This window comes from Anopheles merus, chromosome 3R (assembly GCF_017562075.2).
Source record: "Anopheles merus strain MAF chromosome 3R, AmerM5.1, whole genome shotgun sequence".
NCBI lineage: Eukaryota > Metazoa > Arthropoda > Insecta > Diptera > Culicidae > Anopheles > Anopheles merus.
This window is the reverse complement of record NC_054084.1, coordinates 42,650,018-42,671,654: the sequence shown is the minus strand read 5'-3', so window position 1 is coordinate 42,671,654 and position 21,637 is coordinate 42,650,018. Positions and strand designations below refer to the sequence as shown.

The 21,637-nt window shown below is 49.3% G+C and overlaps 7 protein-coding genes across 11 annotated transcripts; 4 read left to right on the top strand and 3 right to left on the bottom strand.

The window, feature by feature from the left end:
- Positions 1 to 7: 7 nt before the first annotated feature.
- LOC121595927 (glycerophosphocholine phosphodiesterase GPCPD1) lies at positions 8 to 11,210 on the top strand. 5 transcript variants are annotated; one of them, XM_041920401.1, is made up of 8 exons: positions 8 to 245; positions 599 to 832; positions 2,667 to 2,970; positions 6,495 to 6,838; positions 6,932 to 7,705; positions 7,997 to 8,464; positions 8,534 to 8,680; positions 10,116 to 11,210. In XM_041920401.1, the coding sequence occupies exons 3-8, from the start codon at positions 2,718 to 2,720 to the stop codon at positions 10,281 to 10,283; spliced, it is 2,154 nt and encodes a 717-aa protein (XP_041776335.1). In that variant the 5' UTR covers positions 8 to 245; positions 599 to 832; positions 2,667 to 2,717; the 3' UTR covers positions 10,284 to 11,210. The 5 variants fall into 5 exon arrangements, with proteins under 5 accessions (XP_041776335.1, XP_041776339.1, XP_041776337.1 ...); XM_041920405.1 differs by having other exon boundaries at positions 9,447 to 10,170; XM_041920403.1 differs by lacking the exon at positions 599 to 832.
- On the bottom strand, positions 3,086 to 4,877 carry LOC121595934 (CLIP domain-containing serine protease B15). The gene is made up of 4 exons (XM_041920415.1): positions 4,262 to 4,877; positions 3,941 to 4,167; positions 3,535 to 3,827; positions 3,086 to 3,440 (listed from the first exon to the last, which is right to left on the bottom strand). Exons 1-4 carry the CDS (start codon positions 4,517 to 4,519, stop codon positions 3,124 to 3,126), a joined length of 1,095 nt encoding a protein of 364 aa, XP_041776349.1. The 5' UTR covers positions 4,520 to 4,877; the 3' UTR covers positions 3,086 to 3,123.
- Positions 11,211 to 11,430: 220 nt separating the features above from the next.
- On the top strand, positions 11,431 to 12,745 carry LOC121595936 (ribonuclease Oy). The gene is made up of 2 exons (XM_041920417.1): positions 11,431 to 11,634; positions 11,706 to 12,745. The coding sequence occupies exons 1-2, from the start codon at positions 11,465 to 11,467 to the stop codon at positions 12,577 to 12,579; spliced, it is 1,044 nt and encodes a 347-aa protein (XP_041776351.1). The 5' UTR covers positions 11,431 to 11,464; the 3' UTR covers positions 12,580 to 12,745.
- Positions 12,746 to 12,843: 98 nt separating this feature from the next.
- On the bottom strand, positions 12,844 to 14,254 carry LOC121595937 (UBX domain-containing protein 1). The gene is made up of 3 exons (XM_041920419.1): positions 14,072 to 14,254; positions 13,371 to 13,967; positions 12,844 to 13,279 (listed from the first exon to the last, which is right to left on the bottom strand). The coding sequence occupies exons 1-3, from the start codon at positions 14,119 to 14,121 to the stop codon at positions 12,913 to 12,915; spliced, it is 1,014 nt and encodes a 337-aa protein (XP_041776353.1). The 5' UTR covers positions 14,122 to 14,254; the 3' UTR covers positions 12,844 to 12,912.
- Positions 14,255 to 14,533: 279 nt separating this feature from the next.
- On the top strand, positions 14,534 to 17,712 carry LOC121595926 (general vesicular transport factor p115). Its single transcript, XM_041920400.1, has 2 exons — positions 14,534 to 14,783; positions 14,880 to 17,712. The coding sequence occupies exons 1-2, from the start codon at positions 14,706 to 14,708 to the stop codon at positions 17,415 to 17,417; spliced, it is 2,616 nt and encodes an 871-aa protein (XP_041776334.1). The 5' UTR covers positions 14,534 to 14,705; the 3' UTR covers positions 17,418 to 17,712.
- Positions 17,713 to 17,722: 10 nt separating this feature from the next.
- LOC121595938 (protein phosphatase 1 regulatory subunit 7) lies at positions 17,723 to 19,502 on the bottom strand. The gene is made up of 7 exons (XM_041920420.1): positions 19,346 to 19,502; positions 19,146 to 19,252; positions 18,865 to 19,063; positions 18,652 to 18,780; positions 18,429 to 18,591; positions 18,048 to 18,356; positions 17,723 to 17,974 (listed from the first exon to the last, which is right to left on the bottom strand). The coding sequence occupies exons 2-7, from the start codon at positions 19,159 to 19,161 to the stop codon at positions 17,801 to 17,803; spliced, it is 990 nt and encodes a 329-aa protein (XP_041776354.1). The 5' UTR covers positions 19,162 to 19,252; positions 19,346 to 19,502; the 3' UTR covers positions 17,723 to 17,800.
- Positions 19,503 to 19,735: 233 nt separating this feature from the next.
- Positions 19,736 to 21,529, top strand: LOC121595932 (magnesium transporter NIPA2). The gene is made up of 2 exons (XM_041920414.1): positions 19,736 to 20,304; positions 20,482 to 21,529. The coding sequence occupies exons 1-2, from the start codon at positions 20,067 to 20,069 to the stop codon at positions 21,354 to 21,356; spliced, it is 1,113 nt and encodes a 370-aa protein (XP_041776348.1). The 5' UTR covers positions 19,736 to 20,066; the 3' UTR covers positions 21,357 to 21,529.
- Positions 21,530 to 21,637: the final 108 nt, after the last annotated feature.

The following is a 21,637-nucleotide window of genomic DNA, read 5'->3' as shown; positions in this document are numbered from 1 at the left end:
GACGAGGGATGTCGTCACATTCGGGGTTCGGGTTGTGTTGCTGTTTTCCCAAACTGTTCTCTCCAACTCGTTGTCGCGTGAGGGGGCCTCGCGTTTTTGTCTCCGTGAGAAAACACGCAGTACAAAAACGTTTCCTTTATTTTTTTTGTTTCGTGGGAAAACAATGACCGTGCGTTGTTAGTGTGCCCTGATAGGATCGGTGGGCAAAATAGGTGCAGTTTCGTTTGCGGTGTTTACTATTATCGGTAGGTTTTTGCGATCAAGAAACATCAACCCAGCAGTGTGGGAAGCAGCAACCCAGTTCGAATTGTGCTGTTTTTCGTCGTGTACGCGAAAACGACACGTCACGGTCGGTTGTGGTATTACAGGAAGATAATTATCCTCCTCAATAAATCCTCCCTTCTGGCTTCTCCAGCATTGGGGATGAGTTTTTGTTTTTCGTGTCAACAGTATCGGTTGCTCGCGTACAACCACGATGCTGAATACCTTCGCGATCCCACTGTAGTCCCGTGTGCTCTGTTGCAGCGGAGTTGTTTTTGTTCTATGTTGCTGCCAAAGTTCGCCATCTAAGTGTGCTGTTTTTCACGTCTTTTTTTAGCCCTTTGCCCTTGTGCTCCTGCCAGTGCGCGCTGTGTTGTTTATTAATTTGAACCAAATTTTGTGCAACAACAAAGAAGTCTGTGTGAGTGTGCGCGCCAGTTGTGCAAAGACTGGCATTTTCTTATCGTGCCAAAGGGCCCAGTGCGTTTGTGCAAACGGGAGAAACAAACGTAAACAAAGGATCGCTCGCAACACAAATCGTCTTCCAATTTTGCCCACGCTACCAAAGAAGGTAAGAAAAATGTGTCACGAGACAGCACGATTGGTATCCTTGTTTGGTGTTTCATGAGTAGGGGCTTTGAAATGCGCCAAAAGAATGCTTTTTTTATTCAAACTGCCATGTTTCACGGCCATGTAGAAGGAAGGAATCTAGCTAGCGTGTGTGGAGGACGATGAGTTATGCAATTCTGCCACAGCTCCATGGTAATCTGGTTTCATCTGTGCGCATTATTCGTGCTCAAGGACTACTTGAATAGGAGCAACTAGCACGGTTTCGTTTTGACCCTGCACCAGAAGAACCCACCGTAACGCCTCCCTTGAAGGATATCTCGTTTTGCCGTACCTTATCACCACAATTGCCACACCGATTACACTGTGCAAAGCTGCGAAATGGCGCGATACTTTGAATGTAATTAAATGCACCACCGGATAGTTGCGTTAATTTACCTTGTCCCCCAACCTCCCTTTGGAATGCGCCACTGCTGCGTGTCGTGACGGGGAACGGTTCCTTCGATTCCATCCACCAATGCATGCTGCTAGAGGAAGGAGGAACGGAACCAACGGAAGGAGGAGAAAGTGAATGTTTTGATCGGAAAACCGGTTTGTAGAGTTTGTGCCCGTTGCCGAGCGCATGATCACACCAACACTCCGAAGTTCGGTCGACACTCGTGGTCGTCGTCGCCGGCACACCGCTCTGTCCCTCACGTGACTTGCATGCTGCCGGTCGAGCGGCCGCCGGCGGTACACGCTGTTTACGCTTCTCGCGCCAAAAGCGGCACACGCTGCGCCACCAATCTAGTTTGGTCCTCGCGCCTAGTAGCTGATATGCATTTCCTGCTTGCGCAAGTTGAATGGCCAAAAGTGCCATCGGCGATCAACACTCTTTGTACGGGAGTGTTTTACAACACACGCGGGCTTGTTTCGCCATGTGGACAGTCTGTGCTGTGTGAATGTGGCAATGTGTCGAGGAAAGATATATTTAGGCGAGCATATATTTACTCAGCACCATGACTAAGTGAAAGCTAAGGATCGTTCGATAACTCGCCGATCACCTGGCTTGCGCTGCACTTGCCCCATGTCCAATCGTATCTCTTACAACAAAAAATAGCAATTGCTTTACGCGACAACAATGCCAACGGGCTATCGATTGTTTATTGGCCGATATCATCGCTCGATTGATGCCTGAAGACCTCGTTTTGGGCACCTCCCCCATGAGGTCGGTAATTATAGGAACCATTTTCCTTCCTCGGCCTGTTGTCAACCAGTCTTCAACAAATGTGGCCTCGCAGTACATTTGAGATTAATTCATACGCCCGAACGCGCCTCAGTTTATTTGCTGTGGTTGATAACATGACTACACGTGATATACATACACTTGTTGGTTGGTAGCCCTTGGCCGTTGGTGGGAACGCATGCATGGTCTCCTATTGGATTGTTTATCAGTTTCTTACTGTATGTGAACCATGGCCGTAACAGCATGACGGTCCAAAGATCGAACACTTCCAAACAAACTGGCAGCCCCTGGGAATCGATTTCCACCAAACCAACAAATCGACCCCGGAAGCCGGTGATTGGTCGGTGGCGCCACTCACCCAGCGTCCACAGCTATCTGTTGCAGTATACCTTCGACTGCCCCAAACGGCGCGCTCATTATCAGCATTCGCCAAACCCCACCGACGACGACCTGCGCGGTAATTGAAGTCCATCTGGGCTATCAGTCGTTGAAACGCTTTGCTGTTTGTTAGAAACAATCGTGCCGTTGTGTCAGTTTGTGTTGGTTGAATATTGTTTAACCCATTTCTTCTTTTAAATATATTAAAATTTGCACATTTCTTTTCTTATTTCAGTGCTTTTGATAAGTTGTTCGTAGAAAACACACACAACAGACAACAAACAAAATGCAGCGCTGGTGGTTTTTAGAGGAAAATGCCGAAGGAAAGGATCCATCGTCGTCCACCGCCGCCTCGCAGAAGTCGGAAGCGTCCGTGAAAAAACCAAAGCAATCCACGACCGCTGGCGACCGGCCGTACACGTTCCGCGTACTAGTGACGTACGATTTGCTGAAGGACGAAACCGTCGCCATCACAGGCAGCTGTGACGCGCTTGGCAACTGGGATCCGGAGCAGTGCGTACAGTTGCGCCCGGAAAATGGTAAGTACGGCATTTACGGTTACTTTAGGAAGAGTCATTAGTTGTGTGGTAGTTATAAGATTACAGGAGTGCTTCGTCTGTGATGAATCTTAGGAATGAATCCACTGTGTCCACATTGTAGAAAGCATATCATACTTTATTGCCTATCACGGTTTACAAATATCGCTCCACAAACATAACCGTCTCCATCCAGTCTAAATATTTTGCCACACTCGTGTACACTCCCGGCAAGTTCTGCGTGCCGCAAAACCGTGCCCCGAAGCTAACGACACCGATTAGAAACCAACCACCGCGAACTTCCCGCATCAGTGGTCCACCGGAGTCTCCCCGGCAGGAGTCGGAACCATTTAGCCCACCGATACATAGCTGCTTGTCCGACAGGGTTACGTTGGCCACCGCGTACACCGAATTGCACGCCTCATGCTCCAGCCCGGGTAGCTCCACGTGCTTCTGTGTATCGCTGGGTCTTCCTGCAAAACACACGGATACATGCAGACCAATTAGGCTTTGAGTATAAGTTTCTCCGCAGAGAAAGTTTTCTCCGCCAAGTGTGACATCACTTACGGTCTTCGGTTTCACCCCAACCGGTGACGGTGAAGATTTCATCCACTATCGGGAGCTGCTGAACGTCCGGATCGAATGGCAAACAAATTGGCCGCACGTAGTCATTGAACGTGACATCGCTGGCGAGCCGCAGGATGCAGATATCGTTCGGACGGGAAATGTTGTGCATGTCGTACTCGGGGTGCGGTACGATCGATTCCACCGCGTAATCCTCCCGGCAGATGACCTCATCGTTCACCGTGGTGCAATTATCCGCACTGCTTGTGTTGAACTCGTTGAACCGTACATAAAGCCTGGTAAAGAACAGTTTGGTGAGATTTGAAACGACTACAGCGTGACGATGAGAGACTCCACCCGTACAAAACAAGCCGAGCTCCATCTCACTGCTCCCCTATCATCAACTCACAGCTTCCAGTTCGGTTTGTCCACGGTGCAGTGTGCAGCCGTTATCACGTATCGCTCGGAAATGAGCGCACCACCACACTTGGGCACGGTTCGATTCCGGCCGACATTGTAAAACAGCAGCGCTGCCCAAGGATGTGCGCCCCGCTCCGTTTCCTCGCCGAAGTAGATCCGATCCGTTAGCTGCTGAGCGCCGCACGTAGGTGAATTGCTAAACTTTGGACAGCACAGCTAAAACCCCATGAGGTCAGATGAGCAGATGAGCAAAACAATAAAACGCTTAGCCAGTCTCGACGATTAGCAGTTTTCTCGAGAGGTCGCTCACCAGTGGAATGGGCTTTTTGCGCATAGGCACCATCAAATTGCCACACTTGAGCGTATCCAGATAGGTCGTGTCGTAGTGCGAAAAGTCCGGACTCTTGAGAATCTTCCGCACGTACGAACAGTTTTTCACCGGCTCACAGGTCCCGGCCGTGCCGGACGGTGTTTGGCACAGATCGCCACTGTTGAGTGACTGAGCAACGGTAGTCTCCAACGGCACCAGCGAGCACCAGGACACGATCAAACAAACTAACCACCTCATTGTGTACCGTACAACTAACTTCCGAACGCGGCTTTACGGTCGCACTGGCACTGGCTGGTGGTACGCAGAATGTTAATCCGACACACACGCAAAAAATACCCGCAAGATTATCAAAACCCACACTTTTGCCGGCGGTGGTCTGCCCTACTGAGCGCGCACAGGCAGGGACCGGTTGCGTGGCTTGATAATAGACTCACCAATATTCCAAAAGCCAACAGGCGAAACCGCTGTGGGGCTCAGGAATCCCACCAATATACGTGCGCAGATCGCGGATCGCGTGGAGTTTACGTTCTTACGATCACATGCACACTACGCGGATTGTAATCGCAGCAGCAATGTGTGGAGAAGCCAAGAAGCTGTGCCTGCGCCCAGTAGCGGTTAATCTCCTCCCGCCCGTGGGACGCCCGGACGTAAGACGCTACCGTGGAAGTACCGCGGGAAGGACCGATCGATGACGATCAAGTTGCGAGTGTGGTTGTACTGTCGATCGCGGTGGGAATTCCCCGCCATAGAATGGGGGGTTCTTTTTTATGTTTATTTGTTTAACCCCACCGGGCGGCCTGTTTGTGTGGATCAAGTTTAAGTTTGCATCTCCAGGGCTTTCTCTCTCTCTCTATCTCTCGGCGAAACAAGGCCAAGGTAGAAGGGAGCACGGTTATGGGGATACCCCAAACTCCTTTTATCAGTGTGACAGTCGGACCCGGGTCGGCTAATAAAATGAACGACCATAGTGCGTTAATTACATTCAAACAACTCTCACAAAACAAAAAAACCCAATTTATGGTAAAGCAACATCTTAAACCTGTTCGGGACGATCTTCAACTTTAGGGTAGGATTTGAAGGAAGGACCTTCAACCAAAAATTCATAAATCCTATTACAAGCCAACTCGTACCGTTGTTTCTCTAACACTGACTGCACTGTCTGCTACTGACGTCCCCGTGTCCACGTGCGAGTGCCAAACAAGCATTCAAGTTCAAGACCGGCCAGTCACAGCCCCGATGTGTCAAGTTTATGCTCTTGAAAGGGAGGGGAATCCAACGCCCCCCAACCACTCATCAGTCAGGTGTTTGACCTCAAAAGGCGACGCGATGCTCTCTTGGTGGGTGTGCAGGTTTTTACGGGAAACTTCAAGCAAGAACAAGTTCAAATCGCTTGATTCACCACTTATATTACCATATAGCGAGAAAGAGAGAGGGAGAGTTTTTTTATGTTGTTTTCACCCCGGGTCTCGGTGGGGGGGCGGGATATGAATTTTTATACATTTTGCCGACGACAACACACTGTTCTGCCACCCTTCCGGCGTGTTTCTATGCTAAATAAAACAATAAATAAAACGGAAAGAACAGTGCAGACGGCGGGACATACACCCTGCCCTCCCAGACAACACGTCCTTCGTGGGGTGGTGGGATGCTCTTTTTTTAAACCGGTTTACAGATGACAGACCGTTTCGCTTCCTTTCTCTATTATGAAAATTGATGATGGTGGTGACAACCGGTAGTGACCCATTTTCACCCAAGTGGGCGCATAGAAATCATGGCCCGCGTGTTCGTGCAGTTGTGTGAGCGTTATTATTTTATTTTGCGCCAGTTTGTTACTTCCATAAATTCGACACATAACGCGTGTAAGCCACAATTGCACCGTTAAACGAAAACTATAGCGACTGCAATTTTTTGCTAAACGATCTCCATTTATTGCCTACCACAGCAAAACACGCTTTATCGCTCCCGTGGTGCACCGACAAGGGAATTGAATTGTATGTAGACAATTTGATTTCATTCAGCACGAGTCGCGACATTCAAGTGGGTTAATTCGATTGCGCCAATAAGCCGCACAACAAGCAGTGCGCCCTTGCTCGCGTATGACGAGCGCTAAAAAAGCGCTGATTTCAAATAAAAATGAATAAACTGCATTCATCGCTTCGGTTACTTTCTGGGAGAACTAACAAAAATCGTTTCCTCGATTGAATTCTTCTAGATGGCGACAGCACCATCTGGCGGCTGGAGACAGAACTACCTCGGGATGCTTCCGTGAAGTATCGCTACCTGATCTGCTCCGTGGATCCGACCAGCGGCAATGTGCATGTGCGGCGCTTCGAAACCCACCTCGTGCCCAGGCAGGTGCCGATCGATCTGGCCGAAGAGGAAGCGAACGGCAGCAAGGAAAAGGTACAACCAAAGATCGACACGCTCGGCGACATTGATGGCACCATCAAGCTGGACAAGGGTTGGCTCACCACCGAAACCATCATGCAGTTTAAGTTCTTCGATAATCCGTTCTCGGTGAAGGAGCGCATCAAGAATCGTTTGCTGTACGTGAAGGTAAGCTGGTCGAGCGTGTTGGACGAGCCGAGGAGAAGTGCGTTATGCGAATTCTAATTCCCCCCTTCTAATGGGTTGCATTGTTGCTTCCAGATAACGACGATGAATCTGCGCATTAATGCGGAATCGCAAAATCTCTCCTCGCTGCTGGAAGAGTCGCTTTCGAACGACACGCGCGAGAACGGTACCGAATCGATGACCACGTACTCCTTCACCGAGGTGACCTCGCTACGCAATCCGAGCGCTTGCTACGAGCAGCAGTCACAGTTCGGCTGTCCTTACCACAAGGACGACTTTCTGATCTTCAACGTGACCGTGGCGGAGCCGGAGAACGTGGCCTATCTCGTCGACCTGTACACGTACAGCTCCAAGTCGAAGGAGGACGAGCCGCCGTACCATCTGGGGTATCATTATATTTTGCCCAACTTTCTGAAAAAATCCGAAGGCATCCTGGAGCTGCCGGTTACGTGCGCGAGCAAACATCGCCCGCTCGGCATGATGCGCATCGAGTACCTGAAGGTGACGCCGCTGCTACCGTCGCGCTGTACGCTCGAGCGGTCGTACATCCGGTACTGGAACAAGCGCTGGACCGGGTTGGATGTGGGCCATCGCGGCTCAGGCACCAGCTTCAAGGCGAGCGATGGCAACGTGATCCGCGAGAATACGATCGCGTCGCTCAAGAAGGCGGTGGCGCACGGTGCCGATATGGTGGAGTTCGACGTGCAGCTGAGCAAGGATCTGGTCCCGGTGATCTATCACGATTTCGACATCTACGTTTCGCTGAAGCGCAAAACCACGCTCGAAACGAACGACATGCTGGAGCTACCGATGCGCGAGCTCACGCTAGAACAGCTGAGGACCCTTAAGGTAAATGTAACTACATTTTTCCTACTCATAGCGTCCGCGTTGCGGTTCCCCCTTTTCGGGGCAGCCAAGCCACTCATTCTTTCCCGATGGTTCCAAGCAATCGCTTTGAATGGTACATAATTGTAACGAGAAAAAAAATCTAAAATATCGATCAATCAACCTCCACCACCGCCACCGTGTGGTACATCAGAGTATATTGCTGGTAGTGCAATGCACGATTATAACATTGTTGAACTCCTCCTACTCCTCCTTCCGGCACTAAACATCACAAACCAACGGATCAACAAACAGGTCTACCACGTGGTGGAGGGCCGTAATCGTGAGGCAAAATTCTTCGACGAGGATCTGGAGGAGCATCAACCGTTCCCGCAGCTGGCCGAAGCGCTCGACCAGATCGATCCGCACTGCGGCTTCAACATCGAGATCAAGTGGTCCCAGAAGCTGAAGGACGGCCGGATGGAGTCGGATCTGAACTTCGATTCAAACCTGTACGTCGACTGCATACTGCGCGTGGTGCTCGAGAAGGCTGGCCAGCGTCGGATCGTGTTTTCCTGCTTCGATGCCGACATCTGCACGATGTTGCGGCTCAAGCAGAACCTATACCCAGTGATGTTCCTAACGCTCGGTGTTACCAGCCGTTACCCGAGCTACCACGACCCACGCTGCAACTCGATCGAGATGGCGGTGCGCAACGCGTACGCAACCGAGCTGCTGGGCATTGTGGCACACACGGAGGATCTGCTGCGCGATCAAACTCAGGTAAGCGGGAAGGCATGCTCGTACGGTGAATTCGTGAATTGTATCACTAATTCGCTACCTGTTTCTTAGGTGAACCTGGCAACCGAGCGCGGTCTGATTATCTTCTGCTGGGGCGATGACAATAACTGTAAGGATACGATAAAGCATTTAAAGAGCCTTGGTATCCATGCCATCATCTACGACAAGATGGATATATATTCGGACAAGGCGGTCAAGGTAGGTGGTGTGACGGGTGGCAGAAAGCGTTCACAAACAGTGGCTACTGTTACGCTTCCTCAATGCACGATCTTTTGCCCGAACTCGCTGCTACGTTGTTGGTATGATGATGATCGTTCATTTCTATCGATGCTTCTTTCATTCATTGGCTCGAATTGATTGCTAAAAAAAACAAGTTGCTTGCTGTTTTCTCTTGCGTTTTCCAATATTTTTTGTATGACTTTTCATTTCGTCTTGTTGTCTTCATTCGTCTTTTTTGTGTGTTTTTTCTTATGCGTTTGTTTTGTTTGTTCTCCCGCATCTGGGTCATTGTTGTCATTGAAATTTAGATCATCTTATTTTCTGTTAAATCACGTTTTATGAATTTATTTAAAACATTTAAGGGTTGTGGTGGTGTAAATGGCAAAAGCAAAACTGCCAGCCACCCTGTAAGTAGTCATATTGAACCTCTCTGTTCATCTGGTGTGCGATTTATTGTCTTACTTGTCTCTTGTTTTAGTTACGTCTTGAGTGTTAAACCATATTTTGGGTGTATCGCTTTCTTCATTTCACCGTTTTGCTTCATTGCAATGGATTTGCTACCCCTGGTGCGCCACTTCTACACGCTTGCTCCCTTTGGGGTTTGAGTATCTTTTCACCATTTTTTCATCATCCACCTAAAAGCGCTTACCCCATTGCTCTTCAACATTTCAACTACAGAATATGTGTTGTACAATGTTTCTTCTCTTTATTTCTCTCCCCCTGATGCGTGCGCGTATGATTGCAGCTGGAGGGTGATGGTGGTGGTGCGAACAGTTCGGTGGGTGTTACGGTATCGCAACAACCCGCTGTAGAAGTTGTAACAAACAAGCAATAGTTTCTAGCAGTAATTTTACTAGCTAGTGATCTCTGTGTTCGGAAATCGGGAACATTTTGCTTTCTTTGATCGCTTTTACTGACAATAATGTTTATGTGCTGTTGTGTGCGTGTCTCTCCTTACCGTTCAACCGTTCTTCATTATTCGTTCAACCGGATGGTGCCTTATCGTCTACTCCTGTGCTATGGCCTTTATCGTCTTGTCCGGAAAGGGAAACTCCATGTATCGTCGTCGTGATTGTGTTTCCAACATATGTTCTTTAGTTACAGTTGTCACGTGTGTGTGTGTCTTTTGGTGCAGTCGAATTGCATTATTCAATGTAGTGAACGTGCCAAGCGTGAGGCGTCTACAGAATATATGTTTATTGTTGTGCTGTGTTTGCTGTAGACTGCAAACAAAAACTTCACAAGAAAATAGCAAACAACGAGCGAATGAAGCCACGTGACGAAATGATCGAATCATTGATCTTTCGCGTAAAGGAAAACAAATCCTTTTTACCGTACCGTAGAATGAACTTTATGCAATGATTTATATGCAATTTAACATGATTACATTTCTTATTAACATCTCAACCTTTAGGAGAGCGTATTTTTAGTTGGTGCCCGTGAATCGCAAGCTGCGCTGCTGCAGCAGATCAACATCGAGAACCGTTACGAGCAGACGAATCAGCACGATTTTCTCATCGACAAGGACGTTCGGCTCAGCGTGGACAAGTCGGGCTCATCCAACTCTACTCCTTCGATTTGAGTATTCACGTGATTTTGTGTTTCCGCCTTTCCGGTGATAATGAAAAAAAAGATGGATAGCTGCATAGCTGGAAACGGGAGTGTGCGTAAACGGTTCCCTGTTGATTTAAAAATTTGCTGAATAGTTATTACTTTTTTTTTGTTTTGGCATACAAGTTTGTTTTTCTGCTTTTTTTCCAATTAGCCATAATATTCATTGCGTTTGTATAGAAACTTTTTTTTATACATAAATTGAACGGAGTGTGTGTGTGCGAGTGCGATGAGAGAGTATTTCGAATTTATTTACACCCATATTGAATATTGGTTTTGTATACTAGAAGGGGTAGGGAGATTGAGATTAAATTTGCACTTACTAAAACAAGGCGCCTAACATATTAAACACACACACAGAATGCGGGTTCAAAAATAGGAAACAGAAATTTATTACTATTATATAGATAAAACAAAATCCTCTTCTACTAACTACCACCACACTATTGTTGTTTGAGCACTGGCTGAAGATTACAAATGAGAAAGCAATCCACTTTTTAACTGAAATAACTCTTCACGTATTTATATTCCACCGTAAGAGCCTAATGTATCGTAAGCAAAATTTAGAAAATTTAAATGTGTTTTGTGGCTCTGGTTATGACAGGATTTGTTTAAATTCTTCTACTCAACTTTCTTCTTCTACTGGTGGATAGTTGAATCTAGGGAAGGAGGGAATGCTACATAGGCTAAATATAATGTTATAGGGTACTAAAAGCAACAAGTTTCTTATAAAAGATATTTTAAAATGCAAGTTTATGTTCTTTTTCTTGTCAAACTCTTCTACACAATTTAATGAGGCTTGTAAAGACTTGCAATAAACATGTGCTATAGTGCAGAGTTTTTTGTTACGTTCGATACTGCTTAGCATGTAAATCCATCAAATAAAATATGAAAAATACTTTTTTTAAATATTTTTCTTTTAAAAATGAGCTTCATATCACACTCAAGATTAACAAACAAACAAACAACAATCCCCGTTGATTGCCAATCCGTGTGATAATACTGTTTTCTATTTATTGCAACCGTTAAAAGTCCTCCAAACGCGCTTATCGCTGCGCACCCTTTGGGAACGTCAAAACATTCCTTGCATTCCGTTTTTATGGCTCGTGCTTTTACGCGTCTGTTCTATTTACGAACAAAGCGAACGAACTGATGCACACGATCACCACCGATCGAGTGGCATCTTCCTCGCTTCGCTTGTCAAACCGGCACTCGGAAGACGGAATAGATAGAACCGAACACTTTGTTGGTGCGATGAAGTTGTCCATTCGCATTATTTGTGCATTATTGTTCGTGCATTTGTGTTTTGCTGCGCCAAACAGGTAATTTATTGTACTGATCTGTTAATACCCAACAGCATAATCTTGTGCGTGTTTTTTTTTCGCCCCACCAGCAATAGATACGATGATGAAGATTCACGGGAAAATTCGATCGCTGCTGTAGAGCAGGGCAAGCAGGTCCATCAGTTCGATTTGCTCATTTTCACCCAACGCTGGCCGATCACCGCCTGCTACGAGTGGCGTGAAACGGGCAAAGAGCACATCTGCGGCCTACCGACACCGGCCACCGTCTGGACGATCCATGGCATTTGGCCCACGAAGCTAAACACGATCGGGCCCGCCTTCTGCAACAAGTCGGCCATTTTCGATGTGTCGCAGCTCAGCCCGATCGAGCCGCAGCTCGAGGCGCACTGGGTCAATGTGGAGAAGAACAAACCGGACGATTCGCTCTGGGAGCACGAATGGCTCAAGCACGGTACCTGTGCCGCCGAAGCGATCGAGCAGCTTAACACGGAGGCGAAATACTTCGGCCAAGGTTTGAGCTGGCTGGAGCAACATTCTGTGAGCGCCGCGTTCGCTACGAACGGAGACATTAAGCCCGGATTTAACTACAGTCTGCCCACGCTCAACAAGGCACTGTACGATTACTACGGGAAGAATGTGGCGATCGAGTGCTTTTTCGACCGCAAGACGCACCAACAGTTTCTGAACGAGGTGCGCATCTGTTTCGACAAGCAGCTACAGTCGGCCGATTGCGACGGGATCGTTGGGCTGGAGCGTATCGTGCTGCCCAACTCGCGGGTGGGTACGGTGATTAGTAACTGCAACGCCGCCAAACCCATCTTCTATCCGGACGCTGTACCAAAGAAGCAGGAGAAGAAGGAGGAGGATGAGGAGGAGGTTTCGCAATCGGATCGTGATGTAGTTTACGAAACGGTGTACGAAATATCCGATGGAAAGACCGAAATTGAGGTAATTCTTGTTTAAGTTCCTCTCTTCGAAGGTACTATTTTTGTAAAGGCCATGCAATTCATTTCATAAAACGTATAGCTTATGGTTATGTTCGGATAGTTGTTACACTCCTCTATCGAATTGAGCTACGAACGGAAATTAAGATCATTTTGAATAAAAGAGAACCTATTTTCCCATCAAACAATCATGTACATCAGTGCCAGATCGCGACGCGACCGGGAGAACCGCCTTTTAATACACGTACTGCACCACCAAATCAAAGCACAAACACAACCGAAATCGAACCGAGAATCGCACACTCGTATAGGAGAATTTATACAAACACATCTAATCCTTACTAGCTACACACTACGGTGCCTTCGTCACGATCAGCACCGCGTTCGGTACCAGCCCCAGCTTGTCCAGCGGCATCTCGTACTCCTCCGCGGTGAACACCTTCTTCGGGAAGTTGGTCATCAGTCCGAACGCCGCGTCGACCGAGTCCATCTTCAGCTGCACGAACAGCCGCACCGCCGCCAGCTGCTCGCCCGCCTGGAACGTCTGCACGAGCTGCGTCCCGTCCATCATGCGGATCGCAATCTTGGCTGTGGTGTAACTTTTCGTCTCTGCCGGTTTGGTGGGCATAGTAGTGGTGGTGGTGGACGTCGGATTCGCCGCTGCTGGCGGAGGACTACTGACCGGTGCTGTGGACGTCGGTGATACGGCAGTGGTTTCGCTGAAATTCCACAAAAAAAAAACACACACACACACACATTGCACATCAAACGCTTCGACACCCGAGAGCGCGCGAAACGCTCGCTACTCACCCAGACTCTTTGGCCTTGCGGGCGGCCCGGTCGGCCTCGATCTGGGCTCGGACACGGTCCCGCGCTTGCTGACTTTCCAGCTTCTCGCGCTTCCGCTGGTCCATCAATTTCTTCATCTCCTGCTCCTCCATCTTGCGGCGCGCCTCGAGCATGTCCTTGCCCGACTTGATGCGCAGCCGCTCCCGCTCCATCGCTTCCTTCTTTTCGTTCTCCTCCCGCTCCTGGCGCTTGCGGCGCATCTTCTCCTCCAGCAGGGCGAGCTGCGCCTTCTTCTCCTCCTCCGTCAACGGTTTCTTCTCCTCGGTCGATTCTGAGAAGCTGCTGTGCTCCGTTTTGGCAGCGTGAAATTCGACCTCCTCCTGGGATTTGAACAGCTTGCCACACTCGTCACATTTCAGCGATTTTGCTACGGGTTCCTCCGCCGCGGCGGCACCTTCCTCCGTGGAGGGTTCTGTCGTTGCACCGCCAGCGGCCGTGGAGCTGGAACTGTCGCCGGCGGCCGCCGTCGCTGGGGGCAGTGGTTCGTCCGCATGGGCTAGCAGCCACTCCATCGCCTGTTCCACCCCTTTGTTGTTGGTCACCTCGAGCGCCCGTTCACTGCAAAACGGAGGAAGAGAATCGAGTCCCCCCGAGCGGAAAGGCAAAAAAGGGGAGTTAGAATAGCGAGGAGTGCGGCCGGGGTGGTTGTTGTGGATACTTACGCCTTCTCTTTGGGAAATCCCATATCGATCAGCATTTGTATGTCGGACATGGTTGCGCTTTAAAACAAACTATTCGTACTAGCACAGAGTTATTAAAATTAAGACCACAGGGCGCAGTCCTTCCTTTGCAATTCAGGGTAATGTGTAATTTTCCTGTAAACCAAACACCGCGGCGGGTTGACATTTGTTAACGCAATTCAGCATGTCAGCGGCTAACGTCAAACGCGCATTTCAAATCTGGCTTGATGGATCAACCGCTGATGAGCATCGCATTTATACGCAATTTCAAAGATCTCGGGGGTTATTATAAGCAAATATTTGGTTTTAAAATTACAAACAAACCAAGAGAAATCATTTTCTTCGAGCTGAAAAAATAATTCAACCCGAGAATCCTAGCAAAATGCCAAACAAAATGTTTCTGCTCAACTCCCAACCTTATCAGCCTCCGTAGTTGTCAAAACAGAAACAAATAATCGCCACCGAAAATATTGACGTGTACCAATTAGGTGGCAGGGAAAAGGAAAGCTGGATGTGAAAATTCGTGCCCGTTTGTTCCCGTGTACCCAAAGCTTCTACCAACAAACGACGCGAATAGTGGATTGTTGGACGGTGTGTTGGTCTGTTTGCCACCGGGATGAACTTCCTCAAGAGTGGCCTACAGACGGTGCTCGGTTCGCAGCAACCTAACCAGGCGCCGAGCGGTGCCGAAACGGTAAGATGCGCCCTCCCCGCCCAACAGATTGCTCCTCCGCCCAGATTAAGAATTTTCCAACCGTTCTAACATACCAACCATTTTCCCTGTACCCAGGTGGAACTGCTGGTGGAACGGGTCACATCGTCGACCCTGCTGGAGGACCGCCGCGATGCATGTCGGGCGCTGAAAGCCCTCTCGAAAAAGTATCGCATTGAGGTAGGCATCGGTATGAACGCGATGCTCCAGGTGCTCGAGAACGATCGGACGGACTGCGAAATAATCGGGTACTGTCTCGACACGCTGTGCCATGTAACGTCGCCCGAGCAGTTCGAAGAGGAGGAAGACAACCCGAACGTGACGGCCAACATTGGTGAGCAGTTTACGGAGATTTTCATCAAAAACTCGGACAATGTGTGTCTGGTGCTGGCGTGCCTGGAGGAGTACGATTTTCGGGTCCGGTGGGCGGCGATTAAGCTGCTGACGAATCTGCTCGCCAACCGGCCGAAGGAGATACAGGAGATAGTGCTCGTCAGCCCGATGGGCGTGTCGAAGATGATGGATCTGCTGATCGACAGCCGGGAGGTGATCCGGAACGATGCACTGCTGCTGATGATACAGCTAACCAAGGGCAACGGAAACATACAGAAGATTGTGGCGTTTGAGAACGCGTTCGATCGGCTGCTGGACGTGATCAAGGAGGAGGGCTGCTCGGACGGTGGCATCGTGGTGGAGGATTGTCTTATACTGATGCTGAACCTGCTCAAAAACAACCCGAGCAATCAGCAGTTCTTCAAGGAAGGTTCGTACATTCAGCGGTTAGCGCCGATGCTGGAGCTTTCCACCGATCAGGATCAGGCGGGCATGAGCCCGCAGAAGGTTTCCAATCTGCACTGCATGCTGCAGGTGGTCAGGGCACTGGTCTGCCCGAGCAATCCGCAGCAGGTGATCAGCTCCTGCCAAAAAGCGATCCGTAGCTCCGGGTTGCTGTCGGCCATCTGCAACATCATAATGGCCAGCGGAGTGCCGCCGGATTTGTTGATCGAAACGATCAACACGATCGCCGAGGTGATTCGGGGCGATGGGCAGAATCAGGACTACTTTAACTCGTTCATGGCACCGTGCGATCCGCCACTGTCCGCGATCGTGCTGCTGCTGATGTCGATGGTGAACGAGAAGCAGCCGCTTTCGCTTCGCTGTGCCGTGCTGTACTGCTTCCAGAGCTATCTCTACCGGAACGAGGCCGGGCAGACGTCGCTCGTGAAAACGCTGCTACAGTCCTCAGAGCAGACGCAATCCATCACCAGCGGCCAGCTGCTCTGCCGCAGTCTGTTCAGCACCGACCCCCTGTCGAACTGGTTCGCCGCCGTCTCCATGAGCCACGCACTGTTGGAAAATCCGGCCCAAAAGGAGCAGCTGTTGCGCGTGGTGCTGGCCACTTCGCACACCAGCAAACCGGTCTCGCTGCTGGAGCAGTGCAATCAGCTGCTGCAGCAGGCGAACTGCAAATTCCAAAGCAAGGTCGGGCTGCTGATGCTGCTGTCCGTGTGGCTCAGCCACTGTCAGCTGGCGGTGCGCACATTCCTCTCCATCCCGGGTACGGTCGCGTACCTGACGGGGCAAATCTCCGCCAACGAGCACGGCGACAACGAGTATCTGGTGCAGGGGCTGTGCGCCTTCCTGATGGGGATCTGCATCCAGTTCAACGATAACAGCGTGCAGGAGCATCAGCGCGAGTTTCTCTGCCAGCTGCTGGTGAAGCGCATCGGGCTCGACACGTACAACAAAAAGCTGGGCGAAGTATCCAAGCACGAAAATTACAGCAAATCCGCAAAACAGCCGCAAATTCGCATCGCCGCCACAACCGATCTGCTGCTGGATTATGAATTCTGCCGACTGTTCAAAGCGCTCGAGGCGGTCATCTCCAAAACGGTCAACGGGTTCAGCTCCGGTGGGGAAAACATTACCGAGCTCACGCTCAGCCAGGAAGCGTCCGGGTTGGTCGCGCAGTATAAAGACATCATACGCGAGCAGGATACGCGACTGCAGGCGCTACAGCAGCAACTCGCGCACCAGGAAGCAAAAGTGCGCGAGCTGTCCGGTGCGCTGGAACAATCGCAATCGAGCAATGCGCAACTGCAGGATCAGAACATACTGCTGAAAGCGCAGCTACAGGCAGCGGCTGATTTGCGCCAGCAAACGCTCTCCTCTTCGGCCTCCTCCCCGCTCCACCTGCTGCCCGCACAAGGCGATCATCAGCAGGAAGTGCTCGAGAAGCGGCTCTCCATGCTGTCGCTCGAGCAGCAAACGGATCGTGCAAAGCTAGCCTACTATGAGTCAGAAAATAGCCGGCTGCTGGGTGAGCTGGATCAGCTGCGGGCGCGCGTCAGTGTGGCGGAAGGTAAAGCGAACGAATCCGGCACCGAGCTGGACAAGCTGCGCAAGGATCAGGAAGATCTGCTGGAACTGCTGACCGATCAGGAGAGCAAGATGCAACGCTACCGGATGGAGCTGAAACGGGTAACGGGCCAATCGTTCGACGAGGATGACGATGTGGACGATGAACTGCAAGCGATCGAGGCGAACGATGGCGAAGGCAAAGACACGACGAGCATGGCCAACTCTTCCAACCATCCCGGAGGGTTTGTGTGTTAACGACAGAGCGATATCATCGTTCGCTATGGATAACCGCACTTCATCATACACTAACCGCTTGTTAAGGAGGGATTTTGGAGTCCCTTCGGTATTATTTCGCTAGACACGATTTTTCTGCCAATGCAACAAACACGCCTACATACAAAGAGGAGCGTTAATAAAAGTTCTTTCCAAGTACAACCGAATCGTCCGGGTTTTGTAAATATGCCTCTATAGTATAAAAGTACATTCCCGGGTTGATGTTTGTGTTAAGTTGGCAATAAAGTATTGCGTATTCTATGCTTTTACAATTCAACCAGATAGGCTCCTAATACTATCCACCTTTTGGATCTTAGCTTTATTTAACTGCATTACAAAAATAGGACAGACTCACACCACACTTCCTAGCGACAGAGCGTGGCATCGATCTTCTGCAACCAAGGCACGGCCAGCTTCAGCTTTCGACGATAGTTCACGTCGCTCGCTACCGGATTGCGCTCCAGGTAGACCGTTGCCAGCTTCTTGTTGCTGGCCAGCTTATCCACACACGTCCACTCCGACACGCCATTGTCGTTCATCTGTAAAAATAACACAAATGAAATCTTGTTCAGGATAGCAAATAAATTGAAATGTATAAAAAAAAAACATTACCCAAAATTCCTCCAGCATTTCCAGGTGTTCAATGTTTTCAATGCGCTTGACCCGGTTCTTGGCCAGATCGAGCGTTTCGAGCTGTTTGTTTTGGTCCAAATTTTCGATCGTCTCTATGCCGTTCTCGGACAGGTACAGTTCGGTCAGATTTACCAGCTGGTCCAGGTTTTCGATCTTGGTTAGCCGGTTACACTGCAAGCTCAAGCATTCCAGCTTGCCCAGCTTGTCGAGATTTTCAATTTTCGTAATTTTGTTCTTGCCCAGGTACAGATGGGTTAGGCTGGACAGATTGTCGAGGTTTTCAATTTTCTATTAAAAAAAGGTAATAATTATAATTTCCCAAACACAATACATTGATGAGCAGATAAACGCATCACTTACCCTTATCTTATTATCACCCAGCTCCAGCATGGTCAGACTGCTAAAGTGGTCAAGGTTTTCGATCAGCGAGATGCGATTAGCGCACAGGAACAGCTTGCGCAGATTGGTCAGCGCGGACAGGTTCTTGATCTGATGCAGCCGATTGAAGCTGACATCGAGCATTCTGTTAACAAAGCAAATCGGTTAGATACTCTATTTATCGCTTAATCCCGGTGTAACGTACTCCAGATTGACGAGATTGTCCAGATTTTCCAGCTCGGTGATCTGATTATCGTACAGCTCGAGCTCCAGCAGCGACGTCAGATGGTCAAGATTTTCGATTTTTTTAATTAAATTCCAACGCAGGTACAGTCTGAAAGTTTTGAGAGGAGCGTTGATGAATCACATGGTCATTAAAACGGGGTATGATTCACCCTTTGAAATTCCCCCCTCTCACCGTTCCAGCTTCGTCAGAGGTTCGAGATTCTCGATCTTCCCAATCCGGCCATGGTTCAGATCGACCTCGGTCGTCTCGGGATCGATCGTGATTACGTCCTCCATCTTAACGATCTCATGCTCGGCCACCTCGCCCGCACCAGGTGGGCGTTCTTCATCGACCGTGGGAGAATCGGCACGCGGCTGCTGATCGTGTTGCTCTGCCCGTGCAAATGAAGCAGGAAGAAAAGGCAAATTTTAAATAAAAAATCATCAAAAACAGGACAATAACCTATCGCTTACCTTCGCTAGCACTCATTTTTAGGGCTGTGCGATCGATACTTGTTCGATCAGTATAGAAAAAAACCAATGAAACCGCAATGGGAATTGCCCACGAGAGTTCTAACGCGCTGCGGAATGGTACGTTTGATGCGAGCATTAAAATAACAAAATAATTATTAGGAAACACACCAAATGGAGTTACTTAAAATTCAGGCACATACCTTAACCCGTTTGCGACGAGTTTGAGATGGTATTAAGTTCTTTTTCCACTTTGAAAATCCACAGAGGCGGCAAAATGCTACCAAAAATTGTAAAAATCACAAAGCATTGACAATTTGTGTACGTTCCGAAGCCGATGGGAGAATTGTCACAGTAAAAAAGAGGTATGACCATGTGTCACGATGCGTATATCAAGTTGACTTTCATTTGACAGCTATATCTATTGTTTTCCTAATTTTAACAATACAAATTGCAAGCCATAAATACGTCTCTTGTTAATCTGTAGGATAAATTTTCTTAAAATTACAACATTTTAGTCTTTTTTCTGTCCTTTGCATTAATATTTTTATTCCAAAATTTGACAGATCATTCCATGGCCCAACCTGCTCTCCCCATCTGTACTCAAAGCTGCTCTAATCAGATCAAAGCGTAAACAAAACATCCAGTAGCCAGAATCAGATTGCTACCAAAATTGAGTCACTTCTTTTTTTCATTTTTCCTGTGTCCGCTGTCCGTTCTGATAACGCGTTGTCTCCCCCATTGTCGTCACTACGCTACAGGATCGTCCAGATTTTCGTGTCCAGTGCATCGTGAAAATGTCTTGCCTAGTGTGACCTTTTCTCGCCACCGATCAGTGTTTAGTCGAAGAAGCGAAAAGGCTCACTCGACGCACCGCCCAGAACAGAGAGGGGTTAATTAAAAGATCACACGGGGCGTGAAAAAATGCCTTCCGCAGGGGCAGCGCCACCACCACCACCGCCAGCCATGGACGAGCTGTACATGGAGCGTGACTTCTACATCGGGCTAGCGCTGGCCCTTTCCAGCAGTATTTTCATCGGGTCTAGCTTCATCATCAAGAAAATTGGCCTGCTGCGACTTTCCCGGGTCGGTTCGGTGCGGGCCAGTGCCGGCGGGTTTGGCTACCTACGCGACTGGATCTGGTGGGCCGGGCTTATCTGCAGTAAGTATAGCGAGAGGCGCAACATTCCACACACGATCGCATGACTCACTGGAGGCAGAACGCTTCTCGCTCGTGTGCGCTTTGAGAGAATTTGATAAGACCACACACACACAGCAACAACATTCCGCTCCATTCTAATTCCCTCCTCCCGTTGTTCTCTTCCTTCCATGACTGCAGTGGGTGTTGGGGAGGCAGCCAACTTTGCCGCGTACGCCTTCGCGCCGGCTTCCCTCGTTACGCCGCTCGGAGCACTCAGCGTGATCGTGGCCGCCGTTATGGCTTCCCGGTTTCTCAAAGAGCGGCTGAACCTGCTCGGCAAGCTCGGCTGCTTTCTGTGCATTGTCGGCTCCACGATCATCGTCATACACTCACCAAAAGAGGGCGAGGTGGAGGATCTTAACCTGCTGATCGATATGCTGCAAGATCCGACCTTCATCACGTACGTCGTGCTGATTCTTTCGCTCGCACTCTTCATCGGATGCTGCATTGGGCCACGGTACGGGCACAAGCACGTAGCCGTTTACATACTGCTCTGTTCCGCCATCGGCAGCCTTACGGTCATGTCCTGCAAAGCGCTCGGGCTCGCGCTACGCGACACCCTGTCCGGCAAGTCGAACGATTTCGGCATGTGGCTCCCCTACTTCCTCATCATCGTGACGGTCGTGTTTGTGGGGATACAGGTAAACTACCTCAACAAAGCGCTGGACATCTTCAACACCAGCATCGTGACGCCGATCTACTACGTCATCTTTACCACGCTGGTCATCACGGCGTCCGCGATCCTGTTCAAGGAATGGCGCCACATGCGCCCCGAAGACATTATCGGCGATCTGTGCGGCTTTTTCGTGGTGATCGTCGCGGTGATATTGCTGAACGCGTTCCGCGAGATGGACATTAGCTTGAGCGATGTGAAGGGCATTATGCGACCGAAGCGGGAACTACTGTCGCACTCGTCCCACAAAGGGGGCGCACAGTACGAGGACTATTTGAACGACAACGAGGAGCGTGGCCCGCTGAAACCACACTACGGAACGAACTATCTGAATGCGTAACGAACGATGAGCGAACGTGCTGCTGCTGGTGCAGGTGGTGGTGGTGGTGTGATACAGTTTGTACGGGAAACGGGCAGCACCAAGTTGAACTTGAAGCAAGTGTAACAGACGAAAAGGGTGATATACCAAAAATCAAGATCACTTCACTAAATTATAACGAACGAACAAAAAGACCCTCATATTTGGAACGTATGTTTTTGCTTTCGAGAATGCTTTTTTGAAAAGAAACTTTACATAGAGATTAGGACCGGTAGGCAGATTAGAACTAGAAATACAGCTTA

What these genes read in the sequence shown, in the direction of transcription:
- LOC121595938 (XM_041920420.1), bottom strand. An exon ending in CCTCTGACGAAGCTGGAACG is followed by an intron (nt 18,781 to 18,864) that starts GTGAGAGGGGGG and finishes CAAAACTTTCAG; the next exon opens with ACTGTACCTGCGTTGGAATT. An exon ending in TGGGTGATAATAAGATAAGG is followed by an intron (nt 18,357 to 18,428) that starts GTAAGTGATGCG and finishes TTTTTTTAATAG; the next exon opens with AAAATTGAAAACCTCGACAA.
- LOC121595926 (XM_041920400.1), top strand. Translation starts at nt 14,706, where the DNA reads ATGAACTTCCTCAAGAGTGGCCTACAGACGGTGCTCGGTTCGCAGCAA. An exon ending in CGCCGAGCGGTGCCGAAACG is followed by an intron (nt 14,784 to 14,879) that starts GTAAGATGCGCC and finishes CCCTGTACCCAG; the next exon opens with GTGGAACTGCTGGTGGAACG.
- LOC121595932 (XM_041920414.1), top strand. Translation starts at nt 20,067, where the DNA reads ATGCCTTCCGCAGGGGCAGCGCCACCACCACCACCGCCAGCCATGGAC. An exon ending in GTGGGCCGGGCTTATCTGCA is followed by an intron (nt 20,305 to 20,481) that starts GTAAGTATAGCG and finishes CCATGACTGCAG; the next exon opens with TGGGTGTTGGGGAGGCAGCC.
- LOC121595936 (XM_041920417.1), top strand. Translation starts at nt 11,465, where the DNA reads ATGCACACGATCACCACCGATCGAGTGGCATCTTCCTCGCTTCGCTTG. An exon ending in TGTTTTGCTGCGCCAAACAG is followed by an intron (nt 11,635 to 11,705) that starts GTAATTTATTGT and finishes TCGCCCCACCAG; the next exon opens with CAATAGATACGATGATGAAG.
- LOC121595927 (XM_041920403.1), top strand. Translation starts at nt 2,718, where the DNA reads ATGCAGCGCTGGTGGTTTTTAGAGGAAAATGCCGAAGGAAAGGATCCA. An exon ending in TGCTGCGCGATCAAACTCAG is followed by an intron (nt 8,465 to 8,533) that starts GTAAGCGGGAAG and finishes CCTGTTTCTTAG; the next exon opens with GTGAACCTGGCAACCGAGCG. An exon ending in ATTCGGACAAGGCGGTCAAG is followed by an intron (nt 8,681 to 10,115) that starts GTAGGTGGTGTG and finishes CTCAACCTTTAG; the next exon opens with GAGAGCGTATTTTTAGTTGG.
- LOC121595937 (XM_041920419.1), bottom strand. Translation starts at nt 14,121, where the DNA reads ATGTCCGACATACAAATGCTGATCGATATGGGATTTCCCAAAGAGAAG. An exon ending in GGATTTCCCAAAGAGAAGGC is followed by an intron (nt 13,968 to 14,071) that starts GTAAGTATCCAC and finishes TCCGTTTTGCAG; the next exon opens with TGAACGGGCGCTCGAGGTGA. An exon ending in CGCAAGGCCAAAGAGTCTGG is followed by an intron (nt 13,280 to 13,370) that starts GTGAGTAGCGAG and finishes GTGGAATTTCAG; the next exon opens with CGAAACCACTGCCGTATCAC.
- LOC121595934 (XM_041920415.1), bottom strand. Translation starts at nt 4,519, where the DNA reads ATGAGGTGGTTAGTTTGTTTGATCGTGTCCTGGTGCTCGCTGGTGCCG. An exon ending in GACAAACCGAACTGGAAGCT is followed by an intron (nt 3,828 to 3,940) that starts GTGAGTTGATGA and finishes GTTCTTTACCAG; the next exon opens with GCTTTATGTACGGTTCAACG. An exon ending in TTGGGGTGAAACCGAAGACC is followed by an intron (nt 3,441 to 3,534) that starts GTAAGTGATGTC and finishes TGTGTTTTGCAG; the next exon opens with GAAGACCCAGCGATACACAG.